Here is a 21,778-nt window from a genome sequence, read left to right as displayed (position 1 = left end):
TCTACACTGATTTGAAGTGGATTTAACAAGTGACATCAATAAGGGATTATAGCTTTCCTCCTGGTCAGTCTGTCATGGAAAGAGCAGGTGTTCTTAATGTTTTGTCCACTCAGTGTATATTGCTAACCGATACAGTCTCATACTGTGTAATATTTAACGTCTTGAAAAGCGTCCCGAAAGACACCTTATCCCCTATATAGTGTGCCAGTTCAGACCAGCACTCAGCCATCTGGGACTCAGACGCAAGTGTTTTTCATCGTCTCCGTATACCATGAAAAAAAGATAAACAATGTGCTCGGATCCACTTTATACAAAGTTAAATCAGCTGCCGGCTCCTCCTGTATAAAATCCAAAGAACAGAAATGGAACAACGCTCCGGTAAATAGACACACAATACAAAATACAATATGCCATACAATATGCCAACCTGTCATTACCTGTCATTGTGATGTCATTCCCTGTCATTATGATGTCATTCCCTGTCATTATGATGTCATTCCCTGTCATTAACCTAAATGTAATTTCTCATGAAGGCCTGCTGGGTGCAAGAGTCCATTTCTAAAGTATGTCATGGAACATCTTGACTGACCTGAGTCTTGGAGGGCTGAGTGTTTTGTCATTTGATTTGTCAAGCGGGGGGGGGGGACCAACTCCATATTAACGCCCATGATTTTGGAATGAGATGATCGACAAGCAGGTGTCCACGTATCTTTGGTCATGTTGTGTACTTCAATTCTTTATTTCACCACTTCTTCCCCTTCTGGAAACCTTGGTTACAACCGCTCTCAAAAATCATCAGTAAAAAAAAAATATATATATTTTTTGACACCAATCTCCACAAAGCAAGTTCTGCAGGCTCTAGTTTTGTTTTATCTTGATTATTGTCCAGTCATGTGGTTGAGAGCTGCAAGGAAAGACCTAGTTAAGCTGCAGCTGACCCAGAACAGAGCGGCATGTCTTGCTCTTCATTGTAATCAGAGGGCTGATATAAATACTATGCAGCCAGTCTCTCTTGGTTCAGAGTTGAGGAGAGACTGACTGCATCACTTCTTCTTTTTATAAGAAGCAATGTGTTGAAAATCCTAAATTGTTTGAATAGTCAACTTAAACAGCTCTGACACACACACTTATCCCACCAGACATGCCACCAGGGGTCTTTTCATAGTCAACTTAAACACAGCTCTGACACACACACACCCCACCAGACATGCCACCAGGGGTCTTTTCATAGTCAACTTACACACAGCTCTGACACACACACACTTACCCCACCAGACATGCCACCAGGGGTCTTTTCATAGTCAGCTCTGACACACACACACTTATGCCACCAGGGGTCTTTTCATCGTCCCCAAAACCAGAACAAATTCAAGATAGCATACAGTATTATATAGAGCCCTTATTGCATGGAACTCCGTTCCATCTCATATTGCTCAAATAAACAGCAAACCTGGTTTCAAAAAACTGATAAACCAACACCTAGTGGCACAACGCCTCTCCCCTATTTGATCTAGATAGTTTGTGTGTAGGTATTGATATGTAGGCTACGCGTGCCTATTGTTATTTCATGTAGTTCTGTTCTTGTCTATTAATGTTCTGTATTATGTCATGTGTCATGTTCTGTGTTCTGTGTGGAACCCCAGGAAGAGTAGCTGCTGCTTTTGCAACAGCTAATAGAGATCCTAATAAAATACCCTGAACAACAATGAATACGCTCTTGTCGTCTTTCTAGATTGATCTAGAATGTTTGACACGGTCGATCATGAAATAATACTTGCAAAAAAAGCATTATTATGGTGGTCAGGATTATACATATAAATGGCTATATAATTATGTTTATGATTAGAAAACAATTTCTGTATGCAAAATGGTTGTTCATCTACCAAGTGCGAAGATTTCCTGTGGCGTTCCACAGGGTTCAATCCTTGGACCTTTGTTATTCCTAATCTGTATATCAATGACCTACCGTACTTCACATTCTTTTTTGCCGATGATACCAACTTGATTTGACACACACAAAAAAATTCAATTCACAAATCAATGAAGCCAAGTCAGGCGTGGCCACATTTTCCCGAATGGTTCCAGATTAACAAATTATCTATAAATATTGATAAATCCCACTACATTGTATTCACAGGTAAGAATCTGAACTATATAATATATGTAAATGTGTATATATATATACAAAAAGAGCCAGAATATCAAAATGGAATGAAATCTACTAGATTCCTCGGTGTACTACTTGATGAAAAGTTGTCCTGGAAAGATATTTGTTTCCTACCTACACAAATTACTCATCACACAAAAGACATTGGCCAGACTAACCACCACCTCTAACTACTGGGCTCCATTTTCCCCCCTGTTTAAGAAACTCAATATATTATCTTCCAAATACAACATTAATATACTCCAATTATTCACCTTCATCTACAAATATACATACTTCCCCGACAACCTACCTAAACCCTTCAATGTATTCTTCCAGGTTCATTCCCAAATCCATAAAACCAGAGAGAGAGAGAGAGATTCTCTTATCAGATACAGAGGTTCCAAACTCTGGAATTCCTATATTCACATTACCAAAACATCCCTCAATAACTTAGTGCAGACTAGGGGTCAGTCTGATGGACAAGACGACCCAGAAATCCCCTCCCTGTAGCATAACTGGGGTGGCACGGTAGCCTAGTGGTTAGAGCGGTGGACCGAAAGGTTGCAAGTTCAAATCCCCAAGCTGACAAGGTACAAATCTATCGTTCTGCTCCTGAACAAGGCAGTTAACCCACTGTTCCCCTGTAGGCCGTCATTGAAAATTAGAATTTGTTCTTAACTGACTTGCCTGGTTAAATAAAGGTAAAATAATACCTCCGTCTCTCACATCCACACACATAATCAAACATGTTTTTTCTTGTATACTGAGTATATAAATGTATATAAATGTTTAACTGGCTAAACACTTTTTGTACTTATATTTGTATGTTGTTTTTTGAGGTGTGGTTTTCATATCAGTCCTTTTGGCTTTCCAAGTGGTGTTTTCATATCAGTCCTTTTGGCTTTCCAAGTGGTGTTTTCATATGTTCTGTATCTGCACTGTTTGGTCTTTAACATGTTTTCTTACCTGTGAATAAATAAAAACCTAAAACCTACTCCAGCGGTGTAACTGAGTAGTAGATAAGGAGTCTGGTTCTGTTACTCCAGCTGTGTAACTGAGTGGTAGATAAGGAGTCTGGTTCTGTTACTCCAGCGGTGTAACTGAGTAGTAGATAAGGAGTCTGTTTCTGTTACTCCAGCGGTGTAACTGAGTAGTAGATAAGGAGTCTGGTTCTGTTACTCCAGCGGTGTAACTGAGTAGTAGATAAGGAGTCTGGTTCTGTTACTCCAGCTGTGTAACTGAGTGGTAGATAAGGAGTCTGGTTCTGTTACTCCAGCTGTGTAACTGAGTGGTAGATAAGGAGTCTGGTTCTGTTACTCCAGCGGTGTAACTGAGTAGTAGATAAGGAGTCTGGTTCTGTTACTCCAGCTGTGTAACTGAGTGGTAGATAAGGAGTCTGGTTCTGTTACTCCAGCGGTGTAACTGAGTAGTAGATAAGGAGTCTGGTTCTGTTACTCCAGCTGTGTAACTGAGTGGTAGATAAGGAGTCTGGTTCTGTTACTCCAGCGGTGTAACTGAGTAGTAGATAAGGAGTCTGGTTCTGTTACTCCAGATGTGTAACTGAGTGGTAGATAAGGAGTCTGGTTCTGTTACTCCAGCTGTGTAACTGAGTAGTAGATAAGGAGTCTGGTTCTGTTACTCCAGCGGTGTAACTGAGTAGTAGATAAGGAGTCTGGTTCTGTTACTCCAGCTGTGTAACTGAGTAGTAGATAAGGAGTCTGGTTCTGTTACTCCAGCTGTGAGTAGCTGAGTAGTAGATAAGGAGTCTGGTCCTGATCACAGGACGTCCCGTAGAGATCAGAGTTCATCCAGATCTCCTGGATCACCATGTCCCTCCTCTCCATGCGTTCTAGCCTCTCCGCGTCCGCTGTCCTGTAGCTCACTTCCTCCCAGCAGTAAGCCAGCTGCCTGTCTGAGTCCGACAGCAGCGAGCAGTCAGTCATCTCCTCCTCTTCTTCGTCATCATCATCCTCCTCTTCTTCCTGGCTCCTGCGTGTTTGTGTTTTGTGTGTGTGGCGGAGCCCCCTACAGGTCAGTCTGATAGACACAGCCAGCAGGGTGAGTAGCAGACCAACACACACACTGGAGGTGAACAGCAACGCCGCAGTCTCTGGGTGCTCTGGGGAGGAGAGGAGGGGAGGGGAGGGGAGGGGAGAGGAGAGAAGAGAGGAGGGGGGAGGAGAGGAGAGGAGAGGAGAGGAGAGGAGAGGAGAGGAGAGGAGAGGAGAGGAGAGAGGAGGGGGGAAGAGAGGAGAGGAGCGGAGGAGGAGGGGGGTTAATACAGAGATGGATGATTTGTGTGTGTGTCTGTGTGTCTGTGTGCCTGTACCTTTAATATAGGAGTAAGTCATAACAGAGTTACTCAGCATGACTCCTGTGTTTCCTGGTGTTCTGGAGTCCTTAGGATAGACAGCCACATCTGCAGGATCTGGGTGGGCTGGTGGAGGACCAGGGTGGACTGTGAAAAATCATGAAAGAAAATAAATGAGTATTTCTCTTATTCTAATGGAGGTGTGGATTAGATCTCACATTCCAGTGTTGGAACTTGGAAACAAGGCTGCATGGACTTTCTGTTAATAGGGGACTCTGTGTAGCCAATGGCAACGTCTGCTTTAGGTATAATGCCGGGAGCCACTGCTGGATTTGATCGCTCTAATACAGTCCCACCTCCTCCAACAACACCACCAAAACAACTGCTATGCGAATGTTGACGAAAGCGGATCCGACTGTATAGAGCCCTAAATCCTAGTTCTGGATTCAAACACGTTTGATGGAGATTCTCCATACAGCTTTTTAGTCCAGAACTCGGCTTAATGGACATCCGGGAAACCAGACCGTAACCACCTGAATAAAGCCATTTCCAGTTGTTTGGGTCCTCGCGTAGTTGTCATGTCACAGTTGAGGAATCACCTGGGTATGATTTATATATCGATGACAGTACCTTTTGGGTGTGAGGTGGGTCTGTGTAGTACACCTGGGTCTGCTTCCTGCAGTAATGTCTGTGGTACTGTAACGGGGAAAGCACAAAGAGTGTTACCTGTGAGGAATGTACTCCTATACTTCTCTGTCATACACACACACACACTTCTCGCTCGTAACTACTCTTTACAGTCCATCCCAAAAGAGGACTCTCGAAAGAGTCCAACACACAGAGATGAGCAGTGTTTTCTGTTCGATTTGTTACGTTGGTAAGTAACCAAGGGAAACTGGTTTTGTTTTGTGTATCAATGGAGATGATATGATCTGTCCAAAGGGACCTTTCAACACTGGTCGAAAGTTTAAATCCCCCAAATGATTATATTCACAACAATGTCTATCAGCTGATGGTCTCACAAAGAGCCTGGCATTTGAACCAATCACAGGAAGCGCCACAGGAAGGGGCCGTAGTCACAAAGCATCTCAGAGTAGGAGTGCCTGATTTAGGACCAAGTCCCCCCGTCCATATGATTCTAATTCATTATGATCTGCCCATATGAATCTAATTCATTATGACCTATCTAGGATCTGTCCTGACAACTCAGACACCATGAATACGGCCCTGGTCCTAGATTAGCGCTTCAACTCAGACACCATGAATACGGCCCTGGTCCTAGATTAGCGCTCCAACTCAGACACCATGAATACGGCCCTGGTCCTAGATTAGTGCTCCAACTCAGACACCTCATGAATACAGCCCTGGTCCTAGATTAGTGCTCCAACTCAGACACCTCATGAATACGGCCCTGGTCCTAGATTAGTGCTCCAACTCTGAGACTCTTCATGAATGCGGCCCTGGTCCTAGATTAGCGCTCCAACTCAGACACCATGAATACGGCCCTGGTCCTAGATTAGTGCTCCAACTCAGACACCTCATGAATACAGCCCTGGTCCTAGATTAGTGCTCCAACTCAGACACCTCATGAATACGGCCCTGGTCCTAGATTAGTGCTCCAACTCTGAGACTCTTCATGAATGCGGCCCTGGTCCTAGATTAGTGCTCCAACTCAGACACCATGAATACAGCCCTGGTCCTAGATTAGTGCTCCAACTCTGAGACTCTTCATGAATACGGCCCTGGTCCTAGATTAGTGCTCCAACTCTGAGACGCTTCATGAATGCGGCCCTGGTCCTAGATTAGTGCTCCAACTCAGACACCATGAATACAGCCCTGGTCCTAGATTAGTGCTCCAACTCTGAGACGCTTCATGAGTACAAGCCATAATCCAATTACCATTCGCACGACAACGTCTGTTAGCCGATGACCTCACAAAGGGCCTGGCATTTGGTCCAATCACAGGAAGCTCCACAGGAAGTGTGTCTGTCGGCGGAGCACTGTAGATGCCATTCTCCAAGTCTATTTCTAGCCTGGTGTTTTCTCTGTTTTTATTTGTGCTGTGTGAGGTCTCAGGGTCTGGGGTCTGATGTCTGGGTCCTGGGGTCTGATGCCTGGGGTCTGATGCCTGGGGTCTGGGGTCTGATGCCTGGGGTCTGGGGCCTGGGGTCTGATGCCTGGGGTCTGGGGCCTGGGGTCTGATGCCTGGGGTCTGATGCCTGGGGTCTGGGGCCTGGGGTCTGATGCCTGGGGTCTGGGGCCTGGGGTCTGATGCCTGGGGTCTGGGGTCTGATGCCTGGGGTCTGGACCCTGGGGTCTGATGCCTGGGGTGTGATCACTGGGGTCTGGGGTCTGATCACTGGGGTCTGGGGCCTGGGATCTGATGCCTGGGATCTGATGCCTGGGGTCTGATGTCTGGGGCCTGGGGTCTGATGCCTGGGGTCTGATCACTGGGGTCTGGGGCCTGGGATCTGATGCCTGGGATCTGATGCCTGGGGTCTGATGTCTGGGGTCTGATGCCTGGGGTCTGATGCCTGGGGTCTGATGCCTGTGGTCTGATATGCCTGGGGTCTGATGTCTGGGGTCTGATGATGCCTGGGGTCTGATGTCTGGGGTCTGATGCCTGGGGTCTGATGCCTGATGTCTGGGGTCTGATGCCTGGGGTCTAATGTCTGGGGTCTGATGCCTGGGGTCTGATGCCTGGGATCGGATGCCTGGGGGTCTGATGTCTGGGGCCTGATGCCTGGGGTCTGATGCCTGGGGTCTGATGTCTGGGGTCTGATGTCTGGGGTCTGATGCCTGGGGTCTGATTCCTGGGGTCTGATGCCTGGGGTCTGATGCCTGTTGTCTGGGGTCTGATGTCTGGGGTCTGATGCCTGGGGCCTGGGGTCCGATGCCTGGGGTCTGATGCCTGGGGTCTGGGGCCTGATGCCTGGGGGTCTGGGGCCTGATGCCTGGGGCCTGGGGTCTGGGGCCTGGGGTCTGATGCTTGGGGTCTGGGGTCTGATGCCTTGGGCTTGGGGTCTGGGGTCTGATGCCTGGGGTCTGATGCCTGGGGTCTGATGTCTGGGGTCTGATGCCTGGGGTCTGATGCCTGGGGTCTGAGGTCTGATGCCTGGGGTCTGATGCCTGTTGTCTGGGGTCTGATGTCTGGGGTCTGATGCCTGGGGTCCGATGCCTTGGGCTTGGGGTCTGGGGCCTGATGCCTGGGGTCTGGAGCCTGATGCCTGGGGGTCTGTAATCGCTGCCAAAGGTGCTTCAACAAAGTATCTGAATACTTATGTGAAATGTGATATTTCCATTTTTTATATTTAATACACATTTGCAAAAATGTCTAAAAACCTGTTTTTGCTTTGTCTTTATGGGGTATTGTGTGTAGATTGATGAGGGAAAAAATGATTTAATCCATTTTAGAATGGGTGTAACGTAACAGAATGTGGAAAAAGTGAAGGGGTCTGAATACTTTCTGAATGCCCTGTATTCCCTCTCAGGAGACACGGGTCCCCGAAAGCTCAAAAGAGTTCTACAGCTGCACCATCAAGAGCATCCTGACCGGTTGCATCACCGCCTGGTATGGCAACTGCTCGGCAGCTGACCACAACGCACTACTGAGGGTAGTGCGTTACGGCCCAGTACATCACTGGGGCCAAGCTTCCTGCCATCCAGGACCTCTATACCAGGCGGTGTCAGAGGAAGGGCTGAGGAGGGCCCGGCAAGTGGTACCAGAGCACCAAGTCTAGGTCCAAAAGGCTTCTTAACAGCAGCGATAAGACTGCTGAACAGCTAATCAAATGGCGACTGGGACTATTTACATTGACACTCCCTTTTTTTACACTGCTGCTACTTGTGGTTTATTATCTATTACTATGCATAGTCACTTTACCCTGTACATATTACCTCAATTACCGCGACTACCCCGTACCCCCGCACATCGACTCGGTACGGGTACCACCTGTATATAGCCTCGTTATTGTTATTTTATTGTTGGTTATCTTTTCTTCTTTACTTTATTTAGTAAATCTTTTTCTTAACTCTTATTTTTCTTAAAACTACATTGTTGGTTATGGGCTTGTTAGTAAGTATTTCACATTAAGATCAACACCTGTTGTATTCAGCGCATGTGACAACGCTGGTCTGACCAATCGGAAATCCACGCTTCAAGATTGTTTTGATCACGCAGACTGGGACATGTTTCGGGTAGCCTCAGAGAATAATATTGACGTATACTCTGATTCGGTGAGTGAGTTTATAAGGAACTGTATAGGAGATGTTGTACCCACTGGGACTATTAAAACCTAACATAACCAGAAACCGTGGATAGATGGCGGCATTCTTGCAAAACTGAAAGCGCGAACCACAGCATTGAACCATGGAAAGGTGATTGGGAATATGGACGAATACAAACAGTGTACTTATTCCCTCCACAAGACAATCAAACAAGTGAAATGTCAGTATCGAGATAAAGTGGAGTCGCAAATCAACGGCTCAGAGACGTATGTGGCGGGATCTATTGGTTCTATTCTATTAGTCCATTTCTATTAGTTCTATTAGTCATATTCTATTCTATTAGTTCTATTAGTCATATTCTATTCTATTAGTTCTATTAGTCATATTCTATTCTATTAGTTCTATTAGTCATATTCTATTCTATTAGTTCTATTAGTCATATTCTATTCTATTAGTTCTATTAGTCATATTCTATTCTATTAGTTCTATTAGTCATATTCTATTCTATTAGTTCTATTAGTCATATTCTATTCTATTAGTTCTATTAGTCATATTCTATTCTATTAGTTCTATTAGTCATATTCTATTCTATTAGTTCTATTAGTCATATTCTATTCTATTAGTTCTATTAGTCATATTCTATTAGTTCTATTAGTCATATTCTGTTAGTTCTATTAGTCATATTCTATTAGTTCTATTAGTCATATTCTGTTAGTTCTATTAGTCATATTCTATTAGTTCTATTAGTCATATTCTGTTAGTTCTATTAGTCATATTCTATTAGTTCTATTAGTCATATTCTGTTAGTTCTATTAGTCATATTCTATTAGTTCTATTAGTCATATTCTGTTAGTTCTATTAGTCATATTCTATTCTATTAGTTCTATTAGTCATATTCTATTCTATTAGTTCTATTAGTCATATTCTATTAGTTCTATTAGTCATATTCTATTAGTTCTATTAGTCATATTCTGTTAGTTCTATTAGTCATATTCTGTTAGTTCTATTAGTCATATTCTGTTAGTTCTATTAGTCATATTCTGTTAGTTCTATTAGTCATATTCTATTCTATTAGTTCTATTAGTCATATTCTATTAGTTCTATTAGTCATATTCTATTCTATTAGTTCTATTAGTCATATTCTATTAGTTCTATTAGTCATATTCTATTAGTTCTATTAGTCATATTCTGTTAGTTCTATTAGTCATATTCTATTCTATTAGTTCTATTAGTCATATTCTATTAGTTCTATTAGTCATATTCTGTTAGTTCTATTAGTCATATTCTATTCTATTAGTTCTATTAGTCATATTCTATTAGTTCTATTAGTCATATTCTATTCTATTAGTCATATTCTGTTAGTTCTATTAGTCATATTCTATTAGTTCTATTAGTCATATTCTATTAGTTCTATTAGTCATATTCTATTAGTTCTATTAGTCATATTCTATTAGTTCTATTAGTCATATTCTATTAGTTCTATTAGTCATATTCTATTCTATTAGTTCTATTAGTCATATTCTATTAGTTCTATTAGTCATATTCTGTTAGTTCTATTAGTCATATTCTGTTAGTTCTATTAGTCATATTCTATTAGTTCTATTCTATTAGTCCATTTCTATTAGTTCTATTAGTCATATTCTATTCTATTAGTTCTATTAGTCATATTCTATTCTATTAGTTCTATTAGTCATATTCTATTCTATTAGTTATCTTAGTCATATTCTATTCTATTATTTCTATTAGTCATATTCTATTAGTTCTATTAGTCATATTCTGTTAGTTCTATTAGTCATATTCTATTAGTTCTATTAGTCATATTCTGTTAGTTCTATTAGTCATATTCTGTTAGTTCTATTAGTCATATTCTATTAGTTCTATTAGTCATATTCTATTAGTTCTATTAGTCATATTCTGTTAGTTCTATTAGTCATATTCTGTTAGTTCTATTCTATTAGTCATATTCTGTTAGTTCTATTAGTCATATTCTGTTAGTTCTATTCTATTAGTCATATTCTGTTAGTTCTATTAGTCATATTCTGTTAGTTCTATTCTATTAGTCATATTCTGTTAGTTCTATTCTATTAGTCATATTCTGTTAGTTCTATTATATTAGTCATATTCTATTAGTTCTATTAGTCATATATTAGTCATATTATATTAGTCATATTATATTAGTCATATTCTATTAGTTCTATTAGTCATAAAGGTATTTTCCTACCACAGGAGTAGAGTACAGTCAGGTACTTCCTGGTTCCAGGGTAGCAGGGGTCTCTGAAGGTCTGGTTGTCTACGGCGACAACACACCTCTGTTTGCTGTAGCAGCTCTGTGACAGAGTGTGGACCGCATTGTGGTTCAAACACTCTACACAGAGAGAGAGAGAGAGAAATAGATCAACTAAAGACAAGCACAGAGGCATGTTAAGGGTCCAACTCCATCAAGCATTTAATTATTGTATCAGTTTTTGTATCTTTGCGTGTGATACATAGTACCTGAAAGTGTGCCACGTGCATTCCCATAACTTTCAGAGTAAATGTTTTGACAGTGGTGAAAGTGAATTGATGCTGATGCTGCGTTCATCACCAAGTGAGAAAGTGGAAATTACCAGTTATATATCATATATATATATATATATATGTATATATATATCATAAATACCAGTTGGATGCATTCACGTGCTTTGAACTGGTGGAGAAAAGCTGATTGGCTAATGAACAACAAGCTGATTGGCTAATGAACAACACGCTGATTGGCTAATGAACAACAAGCTGATTGGCTTATGAACAACAAGCTGATTGGCTAATGAACAACAAGCTGATTGGCTAATGAATAACAAGCTGATTGGCTAATGAACAACAAGCTGATTGGCTAATGAACAACAAGCTGATTGGCTTATGAACAACAAGCTGATTGGCTAATGAATAACAAGCTGATTGGCTAATGAACAACAAGCTGATTGGCTTATGAACAACAAGCTGATTGGCTAATGAACAACAAGCTGATTGGCTAATGAATAACAAGCTGATTGGCTAATGAACAACAAGCTGATTGGCTAATGAACAACAAGCTGATTGGCTTATGAACAACAAGCTGATTGGCTTATGAACAACAAGCTGATTGGCTAATGAACAACAAGCTGAAAAAAACATATTAAATCGCAAAAATAAATCAATCTGCCTTTTTTATTTTTTATTGAGTACTTCAACTTTACCTCAAAGTCCTTTTGGAAGTTTTTCTTGTCAAGACAATCTCATGTTTAAAAAACAGATTTATAGATTGCTTTTTATAAATTATGTTACGTTGTTGCATTTAACGGCCCCAGAAAAGCTGTTATCGAGGTGACGTCAGAGCTCAGCATGTAGGAGAAGTCAGCTCAGCGATCATAGACGAGTTAACCACTAGTTAACCACTAGTTAACCACTAGTAATTACCAGTTGGAAGGGCGTTCAAGTAGATTTCTACCAGTTTTATGTGGTAAATACCACCATCCCACTTGGTTATGAACACAGTGTGAGTCTCTCCTCTGCTGTCCACTCACCAAACGGGGGTGTTCCTCTGTCCTGTGAGGGACAGGTGTGGCCCAGACCCCTACCGTAAGCAGCTGTATAGATGATCAGCACTCTGGGAGGCTTACAGTGTAACGTCAGCTTCTCTCCCTCACACACCACACTGCTCTTATGCTCAGCTGACAAAGAGGGGAGGGGGGGGGCAACAGGAAAGACAAGAACAAACACAAACTTGCTTTGTGATGTATATTTTTCTGACAGAAATACTGCTTACTGCAGATATGTGGGCGAGGGAGAGAGAGAGAGAGAAAGATAGCGAGGGAGAGAGAAAGATGGACTGTGAGAGAGAGGTGACCATAGAGAAAGAGGGACAGGGAGAGACAGGGAGGGGATAGAGAGAGACAGGGAGGGGATAGAGAGAGACAGGGAGGGAGGGGATAGAGAGAGACAGGGAGGGAGGGGATAGAGAGAGACAGGGAGGGAGGGGGATAGAGAGAGACAGGGAGGGAGGGGGATAGAGAGAGACAGGGAGGGGGATAGAGAGAGACAGGGAGGGGATAGAGAGAGACAGGGAGGGGAATAGAGAGAGACAGGGAGGGGGATAGAGAGAGAGACAGGGAGGGGGAGAGAGAGAGACAGGGAGGGGGAGAGAGAGAGACAGGGAGGAGATAGATAGAGAGAGAGAGGGAGGGGGATAGAGAGAGACAGGGAGCGGGATAGAGAGAGACAGGGAGGGGGAGAGAGAGACAGGGAGGGGGATAGAGAGAGACAGGGAGGGGGAGAGAGAGAGACAGGGAGGGGATAGAGAGAGAGAGAGAGAGAGAGAGAGAGACAGGGGGGGGAGAGAGAGACAGGGAGGGGGAGAGACAGAGAGACAGGGAGGGGGATAGAGAGACGGGGAGGGAGGGGGATAGAGAGAGACAGGGAGGGGGATAGAGAGACAGGGAGGGAGGGGGATAGAGAGAGAGACCGGGAGGGAGGGGGATAGAGAGAGACAGGGAGGGGGGATAGAGAGAGAGACAGGGAGGGGGATAGAGAGAGACAGGGAGGGGGATAGAGAGAGACAGGGAGGGGGATAGAGAGAGACAGGGAGGGGGATAGAGAGAGAGACAGGGAGGGGGATAGAGAGATAGACAGGGAGGGGGATATAGAGAGACAGGGATGGGGATAGTGAGACAGGGAGGGGGATAGAGAGAGACAGGGAGGGAGGGGGATAGAGAGAGACAGGGAGGGATATAGAGAGACAGAGAGAGAGAGAGAGGAGTGGTAGTGTACAGTACTCACTAGGTTTACACTTGTAGGTGACGTGGAGGTACTTGATGGTCCCAGGACAGGGGTCGGGCCCAAACACCAGGTGATTGACAGGTAGCTGACAGTCTCTGTGGCTCTGACACTCTGACAGTAACTTCTACAGAAAACACCAGGTCATGTCAGGTAGCTGACCGTCTCTGTGGCTCTGACACATTGACAGTAACTTATAAGGCAAACAACAACATGGTGACCCTAACTGACAAGTTTTGGCCGGGATTCAATCCGATCGCCCCATTCAGGCTATGCACCTCTTAAAGGTAATGTTCCTGGCTTCGAAGAGACTGCATTCATGGTAAACGCTGCAAATTACCTTTAAATGTCAAGCGTGCTATAACCCATCTCTACTGATCTATAACATCTCTACTGATCTATAACATCTCTACTGATCTATAACATCTCTACTACTGATCTATAACCCATCTCTACTACTGATCTATAACCCATCTCTACTACTGATCTATAACCCATCTCTACTACTGATTTATAACCCATCTCTACTGATCTATAACCCATCTCTACTACTGATCTATACCACATCTCTACTACTGATCTATAACCCATCTCTACTACTGATCTATAACCCATCTCTACTACTGATCTATAACCCATCTCTACTACTGATCTATAACCCATCTCTACTACTGATCTATAACCCATCTCTACTACTGATCTATAACCCATCTCTACTGCTGATCTATAACATCTCTACTGATCTATAACCCATCTCTACTACTGATCTATAACCCATCTCTACTACTGATCTATAACCCATCTTTACTACTGATCTATAACCCATCTCTACTGATCATACCACATCTCTACTGATCTATATCACATCTCTACTACTGATCTATAACCCATCTCTACTGCTGATCTATAACCCATCTCTACTACTGATCTATAACCCCATCTCTACTCCTGATCTATAACCCATCTCTACTACTGATCTATAACCCATCTCTACTACTGATCTATAACCCATCTCTACTGCTGATCTATAACATCTCTACTGATCTATAACCCATCTCTACTACTGATCTATAACCCATCTCTACTACTGATCTATAACCCATCTTTACTACTGATCTATAACCCATCTCTACTGATCATACCACATCTCTACTGATCTATATCACATCTCTACTACTGATCTATAACCCATCTCTACTCCTGATCTATAACCCATCTCTACTACTGATCTATAACCCATCTCTACTACTGATCTATAACCCATCTCTACTACTGATCTATAACCCATCTCTACTACTGATCTATAACCCATCTCTACTACTGATCTATAACCCATCTCTACTACTGATATATAACCCATCTCTACTGCTGATCTATAACATCTCTACTGATCTATAACCCATCTCTACTACTGATCTATAACCCATCTCTACTACTGATCTATAACCCATCTTTACTACTGATCTATAACCCATCTCTACTGATCATACCACATCTCTACTGATCTATATCACATCTCTACTACTGATCTATAACCCATCTCTACTGCTGATCTATAACCCATCTCTACTACTGATCTATAACCCATCTCTACTCCTGATCTATAACCCATCTCTACTACTGATCTATAACCCATCTCTACTACTGATCTATAACCCATCTCTACTACTGATCTATAACCCATCTCTACTACTGATCTATAACCCATCTCTACTACTGATCTATAACCCATCTCTACTACTGATCTATAACCCATCTCTACTACTGATCTATAACCCATCTCTACTACTGATCTATAACATCTCTACTGATCTATAACATCTCTACTACTGATCTATAACCCATCTCTACTACTGATCTATAACCCATCTCTACTACTGATCTATAACCCATCTCTACTGATCTATACCACATCTCTACTACTGATCTATAACCCATCTCTACTACTGATCTATAACCCATCTCTACTACTGATCTATACCACATCTCTACTACTGATCTATAACCCATCTCTACTACTGATCTATAACCCATCTCTACTACTGATCTATAACCCATCTCTACTCCTGATCTATAACCCATCTCTACTACTGATCTATAACCCATCTCTACTACTGATCTATAACCCATCTCTACTACTGATCTATAACCCATCTCTACTACTGATCTATAACATCTCTACTGATCTATAACCCATCTCTACTACTGATCTATAACCCATCTCTACTACTGATCTATACCACATCTCTACTACTGATCTATAACCCATCTCTACTACTGATCTATAACCCATCTCTACTACTGATCTATAACCCATCTCTACTACTGATCTATAACCCATCTCTACTACTGATCTATAACCCATCTCTACTACTGATCTATAACCCATCTCTACTACTGATCTATAACCCATCTCTACTACTGATCTATAACCCATCTCTACTACTGATATATAACCCATCTCTACTGCTGATCTATAACATCTCTACTGATCTATAACCCATCTCTACTACTGATCTATAACCCATCTCTACTACTGATCTATAACCCATCTTTACTACTGATCTATAACCCATCTCTACTGATCATACCACATCTCTACTGATCTATATCACATCTCTACTACTGATCTATAACCCATCTCTACTGCTGATCTATAACCCATCTCTACTACTGATCTATAACCCATCTCTACTCCTGATCTATAACCCATCTCTACTACTGATCTATAACCCATCTCTACTACTGATCTATAACCCATCTCTACTACTGATCTATAACCCATCTCTACTACTGATCTATAACCCATCTCTACTACTGATCTATAACCCATCTCTACTACTGATCTATAACCCATCTCTACTACTGATCTATAACCCATCTCTACTACTGATCTATAACATCTCTACTGATCTATAACATCTCTACTACTGATCTATAACCCATCTCTACTACTGATCTATAACCCATCTCTACTACTGATCTATAACCCATCTCTACTGATCTATACCACATCTCTACTACTGATCTATAACCCATCTCTACTACTGATCTATAACCCATCTCTACTACTGATCTATACCACATCTCTACTACTGATCTATAACCCATCTCTACTACTGATCTATAACCCATCTCTACTACTGATCTATAACCCATCTCTACTCCTGATCTATAACCCATCTCTACTACTGATCTATAACCCATCTCTACTACTGATCTATAACCCATCTCTACTACTGATCTATAACCCATCTCTACTACTGATCTATAACATCTCTACTGATCTATAACCCATCTCTACTACTGATCTATAACCCATCTCTACTACTGATCTATACCACATCTCTACTACTGATCTATAACCCATCTCTACTACTGATCTATAACCCATCTCTACTACTGATCTATAACCCATCTCTACTACTGATCTATAACCCATCTCTACTACTGATCTATAACCCATCTCTACTGATCTATAAACCCATCTCTACTGATCTATAACCCATCTCTACTGATCTATACCACGTCTCTACTACTGATCTATAACCCATCTCTACTGATCTATACCACGTCTCTACTACTGATCTATAACCCATCTCTACTGATCTATACCACATCTCTACTGATCTATAACCCATCTCTACTGATCTATAACCCATCTCTACTACTGATCTATAACCCATCTCTACTGATCTGTACCACGTCTCTACTACTGATTGGATTGAATCTCAGCCGATATCTCTATGTAGCCTTGGTTTTGGGGTATAATACTTTAATTCTGAAAATAAATGAGTCACTACTATAATACTTTACCAACCTTTAAAAACTTATTCTGAATAACTTTATTATTCTCAGAAGGAACCTGCGTCTGTCAGAGTAAATATTCTAAGACCCCACAGATATTCCGGATGAGAGAGAGAAGAGTATAATAATTCACGATCAAGAAGTTCAACTTAAATCAACTTGAAGAGTTGGTCGAACTGATTCTATATGATTCCTTGCCTATGGGGATTGAACAACTCAGGCATACATGTCATGGATCCTTACCACGTTACACAAAACACTGAATGACTCGATCATCTGCGGGAAAATACCTATTCTGGTGCAACAAAAGGATTCCTACGACGGAACAATGTCGGGCCACAAAAACAACACACCTGTAGGGTCGTAAACGCGGAACAGCTGTAGTTGGCCGCTCTGACACCCGCAGCCGTCCCATTGGTGCAGAGCGTTGCGTCAGCACGTCCGTAAAACGCCGACTGGATAGAGATGGTGGAGTGGCGTGGACAGTAGAGACGTACCTGCTGTCCGTCGCACGCATGCACAGAGTGACTGGTAATGATCCGGGACAGGTATTCTGTTAGAGAAATCAATTGATCCTTATAACACAGTGACACTCCTCAATCATTGATCAATTCAATTGATTATGGTTTACTGATCAACCGAAACACTAACTATTCAACAAATGTGGATGATGAAGACGATGACGAAGAAGATATTATGATGTAATCGTCATATTCAAAAGTAAATCAAATCAATAAGCCTACATTAAAACAAAATATCTTCAGCATTACCATCACCACACCTATCGTCATTACACCATCACCCCACCTATCATTACCATCACCACACCTATCATTATTACACCATCACCACACCTATTATCATTACATCATCACCACACATATTATCATTACACCATCACCACACCTATCATCATTACACCATCACCACACCTATTATCATTACATCATCACCACACCTATTATCATTACACCATCACCACACCTATCATTATTACACCATCACCACACCTATCATTATTACACCATCACCACACCTATCATTATTACATCATCACCACGCCTATCACCATTGCCATCACCACACCTATCATCATTACACCATCACCACACCTATCATCATTACACCATCACCACACATATCATCATTACACTATCACCACACCTATTATCATTACACCATCACCACACCTATCATCATTACACCATCACCACACCTATAATCATTACACCATCACCACACCTATCTTTATTACCATCACCACACCTGTCATCATTACACCATCACCACACCTATCATCATTACACCATCACCACGCCTATCATCATTACATCATCACCACACCTATCATCATTACACCATCACCACACCTATCATTATACACCATCACCACACCTATCATTATCACACCATCACCACACCTATCATTATTACATCATCACCACACCTATCATCATTGCCATCACCACACCTATCATCATTACACCATCACCACACCTATCATTATTACATCATCCCCACACCTATCATCATTACACCATCACCACACCTATCATCATTACACCATCACCACACCTATCATCATTACACCATCACCACACCTATCATCATTACACCATCACCACCACACCTATCATCATTACACCATCACCACACCTATCTTATTACCATCACCACACCTATCATCATTACACCATCACCACACCTATTATCATTACACCATCACCACACCTATCTTTATTAGCATCACCACACCTATCATTATTACACCATCACCACACCTATCATCATTACACCATCACCACACCTATCATTATTACACCATCACCACACCTATCATTACCACCATCACCACACCTGTCATTACCACCATCACCACACATATCATTATTACCATCACCACACATATCATTATTACACCATCACCACATCTATCATTATTACACCATCACCACACCCATCATTATTACCATCGCCACACTTATCACCATTACACCACCACCACACCTATCATTATTACACCATCACCACACCTATCATTATTACACCATCACCACACCTATCATTATTACATCATCACCACACCTATCATCATTGCCATCACCACACCTATCATCATTACACCATCACCACACATATCATTATTACATCATCCCCACACCTATCATCATTACACCATCACCACACCTATCATCATTGCCATCACCACACCTATCATTATTACACCATCACCACACCTATCATCATTACCATCACCACACCTATCATTATTACACCATCACCACACCTATCATCATTAACATCACCACACCTATGATCATTACACCATCACCACGCCTATCATTATTACCATCACCACACCTATCATTATTACACCATCACCACACCTATCATTACCACCATCACCACACCTATCATTACCGCCATCACCACACCTATTTATCATTACCATCACCACACATATCATTATTACACCATCACCACATCTATCATTATTACACCATCAACACACCTATCATTATTACACCATCACCACACCCATCATTATTACCATCGCCACACTTATCACCATTACACCATCACCACACCTATCATTATTACACCATCACCACACCTATCATTATTACACCATCACCACACCTATCATCATTACACCATCACCACACCTATCATCATTACACCATCACCGCACCTATCGTCGTTACACCATCACCACACCTATCATCGTTACACCATCACCACACCTATCATCGTTACACCATCACCACACCTATCATTATTACCATCACCACACCTATCATTATTACCATCACCACACCTATCGTTATTACCATCACCACACCTATCATCATTACACCATCACCACACCTATCATCATTACCATCACCACACCTATCATCATTGTCACCACACCTCTCTTCATCATCATCATCACACTAACTTGAGAAATCAGCCAGTCCGTCCATGCCAGAGCAGGAGCTCCAGAGCAGCAGCGAGAGGTAGACCAGATTAATCCCGGCTCCAGAGCAGCTCAGCCCGCCGTGGGAACCCGACCAGCTCATGGCTCCTCGCATTCCCGCTCCGTGAGATCATGTTCGGGGGCTCGCCCCTCTCTCAACTCACCAGGCTTCCGACAGGGAAGGCAGACTTTTCGGGAAACGGTGTTTGGAATGTTACACGACCACGCCACATAGCCTTCAACTACACCTGCGCCAAGTTATGACTTTGACTCCATACAGACATTCAGAAATAAAGGGAAATAACAATCTATGTAGTTTATATCAAATTACAGCAGTTAACAACACAGTTACAGTTGATGTTCCCGAAACAAAACCGTTTTCTCTTTTTTTTTCAGCGTAGTCCCTTGAAAATAAAAGAATCGCCCCAGTGCCTACACCCAAAACGGCCGGAAACGAAGGAAAACTGTCAGAATTAAAGTAATTTATCTCCTTCCTGTAGGATGCTAATAGTAGTAGTCTGGTTGACACCAGATCCAGAATATCCTCTGTGTGTAGTCGGGTCAGCCAGGCTGTATAGTCCCTAGAATGGACGTCACCGGACAGGGTCTTTCCCGAATGATTTTTGTCTCAACCAGGAGTCGTTTTTCCTTTCCGGGGATGGTGTAAAACCAGCTAGGTTACACTGTATTACACACTGCGGTGAATACTCTAAACATGAGCCCTGGCCTGTCTTTTTTTATTCTTATTTTTTAGTGGGTTAGGGCCTTAATTAATAAACCAGCATTTCTGTGTACGGTGGCACTTTAGGATGCCAAAGTGGTTTCCAAAAGTCTTTTTTTATTTGTCAGAAACAAATATATATTTCTGTGGTAGCTGGCGAGGGAGAGAGCTCAGAGATGACAAGGACAACCTGAGGTACACTTTGTTAGCTTGCTATTACTATAGCATATTTTTTGTTAGATTATGATGATGTTACAGAGTTATTGACTTCATATTAAACCGGATTCGAGTAATTTACATTTCAATATGCTGTTGACTCAAAAGCTGCCCTGACAGATGACGTTATGCTAACTAACTAACGCGAGGGACTACCTAGTCTAGCTAATAGTGCTGCTTCATTCATTATAAACATAGCAAATTTTACGAGCAGGGTTTTGACAGTACAGTTATTGATTAACGTAAACTCACTCACTTTTGTACATCGCCTTGGTCTGTATAATTGACCTTATTTTAGCTCCCCAAAACGTAATGTCAATACCATTGTAAAGCACAATTTCCCCCCTTTCCAACAAAATCAATGACATGACCTCCACGCTGCCCGTTTCTGCATCATTCAACAAGGCAATGAGTGGGAAAACTGCTTTTTTTCAATCGATCTGTCCAAATTATCAACCTTATCGCCTCTAAGATGTAAATAAAACGCTATAAAAAGAGTTTATATAATGTTTCATTACATACCTATTGGAAGATTTGTGTCGAATTTGAATTTTAGGGCGATGCTAAAGTGATCTTCAAACGATAACAGTGGCTTTTGAG

General features: G+C 42.0%; 1 protein-coding gene across 1 annotated transcript; it reads right to left on the bottom strand.

Moving 5' to 3' along the window:
- Nucleotides 1-292: 292 nt before the first annotated feature.
- eva1c (eva-1 homolog C (C. elegans)) lies at nucleotides 293-20,877 on the bottom strand. The gene is made up of 8 exons (XM_020473612.2): nucleotides 20,224-20,877; nucleotides 17,636-17,835; nucleotides 13,479-13,602; nucleotides 12,227-12,373; nucleotides 10,909-11,052; nucleotides 5,091-5,156; nucleotides 4,479-4,607; nucleotides 293-4,268 (listed from the first exon to the last, which is right to left on the bottom strand). Exons 1-8 carry the CDS (start codon nucleotides 20,354-20,356, stop codon nucleotides 3,877-3,879), a joined length of 1,335 nt encoding a protein of 444 aa, XP_020329201.2. The 5' UTR covers nucleotides 20,357-20,877; the 3' UTR covers nucleotides 293-3,876.
- Between the last annotated feature and the right edge of the window lie 901 nt (nucleotides 20,878-21,778).

This window comes from Oncorhynchus kisutch, linkage group LG29 (genome assembly GCF_002021735.2).
Source record: "Oncorhynchus kisutch isolate 150728-3 linkage group LG29, Okis_V2, whole genome shotgun sequence".
NCBI classification, from domain to species: domain Eukaryota; kingdom Metazoa; phylum Chordata; class Actinopteri; order Salmoniformes; family Salmonidae; genus Oncorhynchus; species Oncorhynchus kisutch.
Note: the sequence above shows the minus strand (reverse complement) of the source record. Positions and strands in the feature narration are given on the sequence as shown.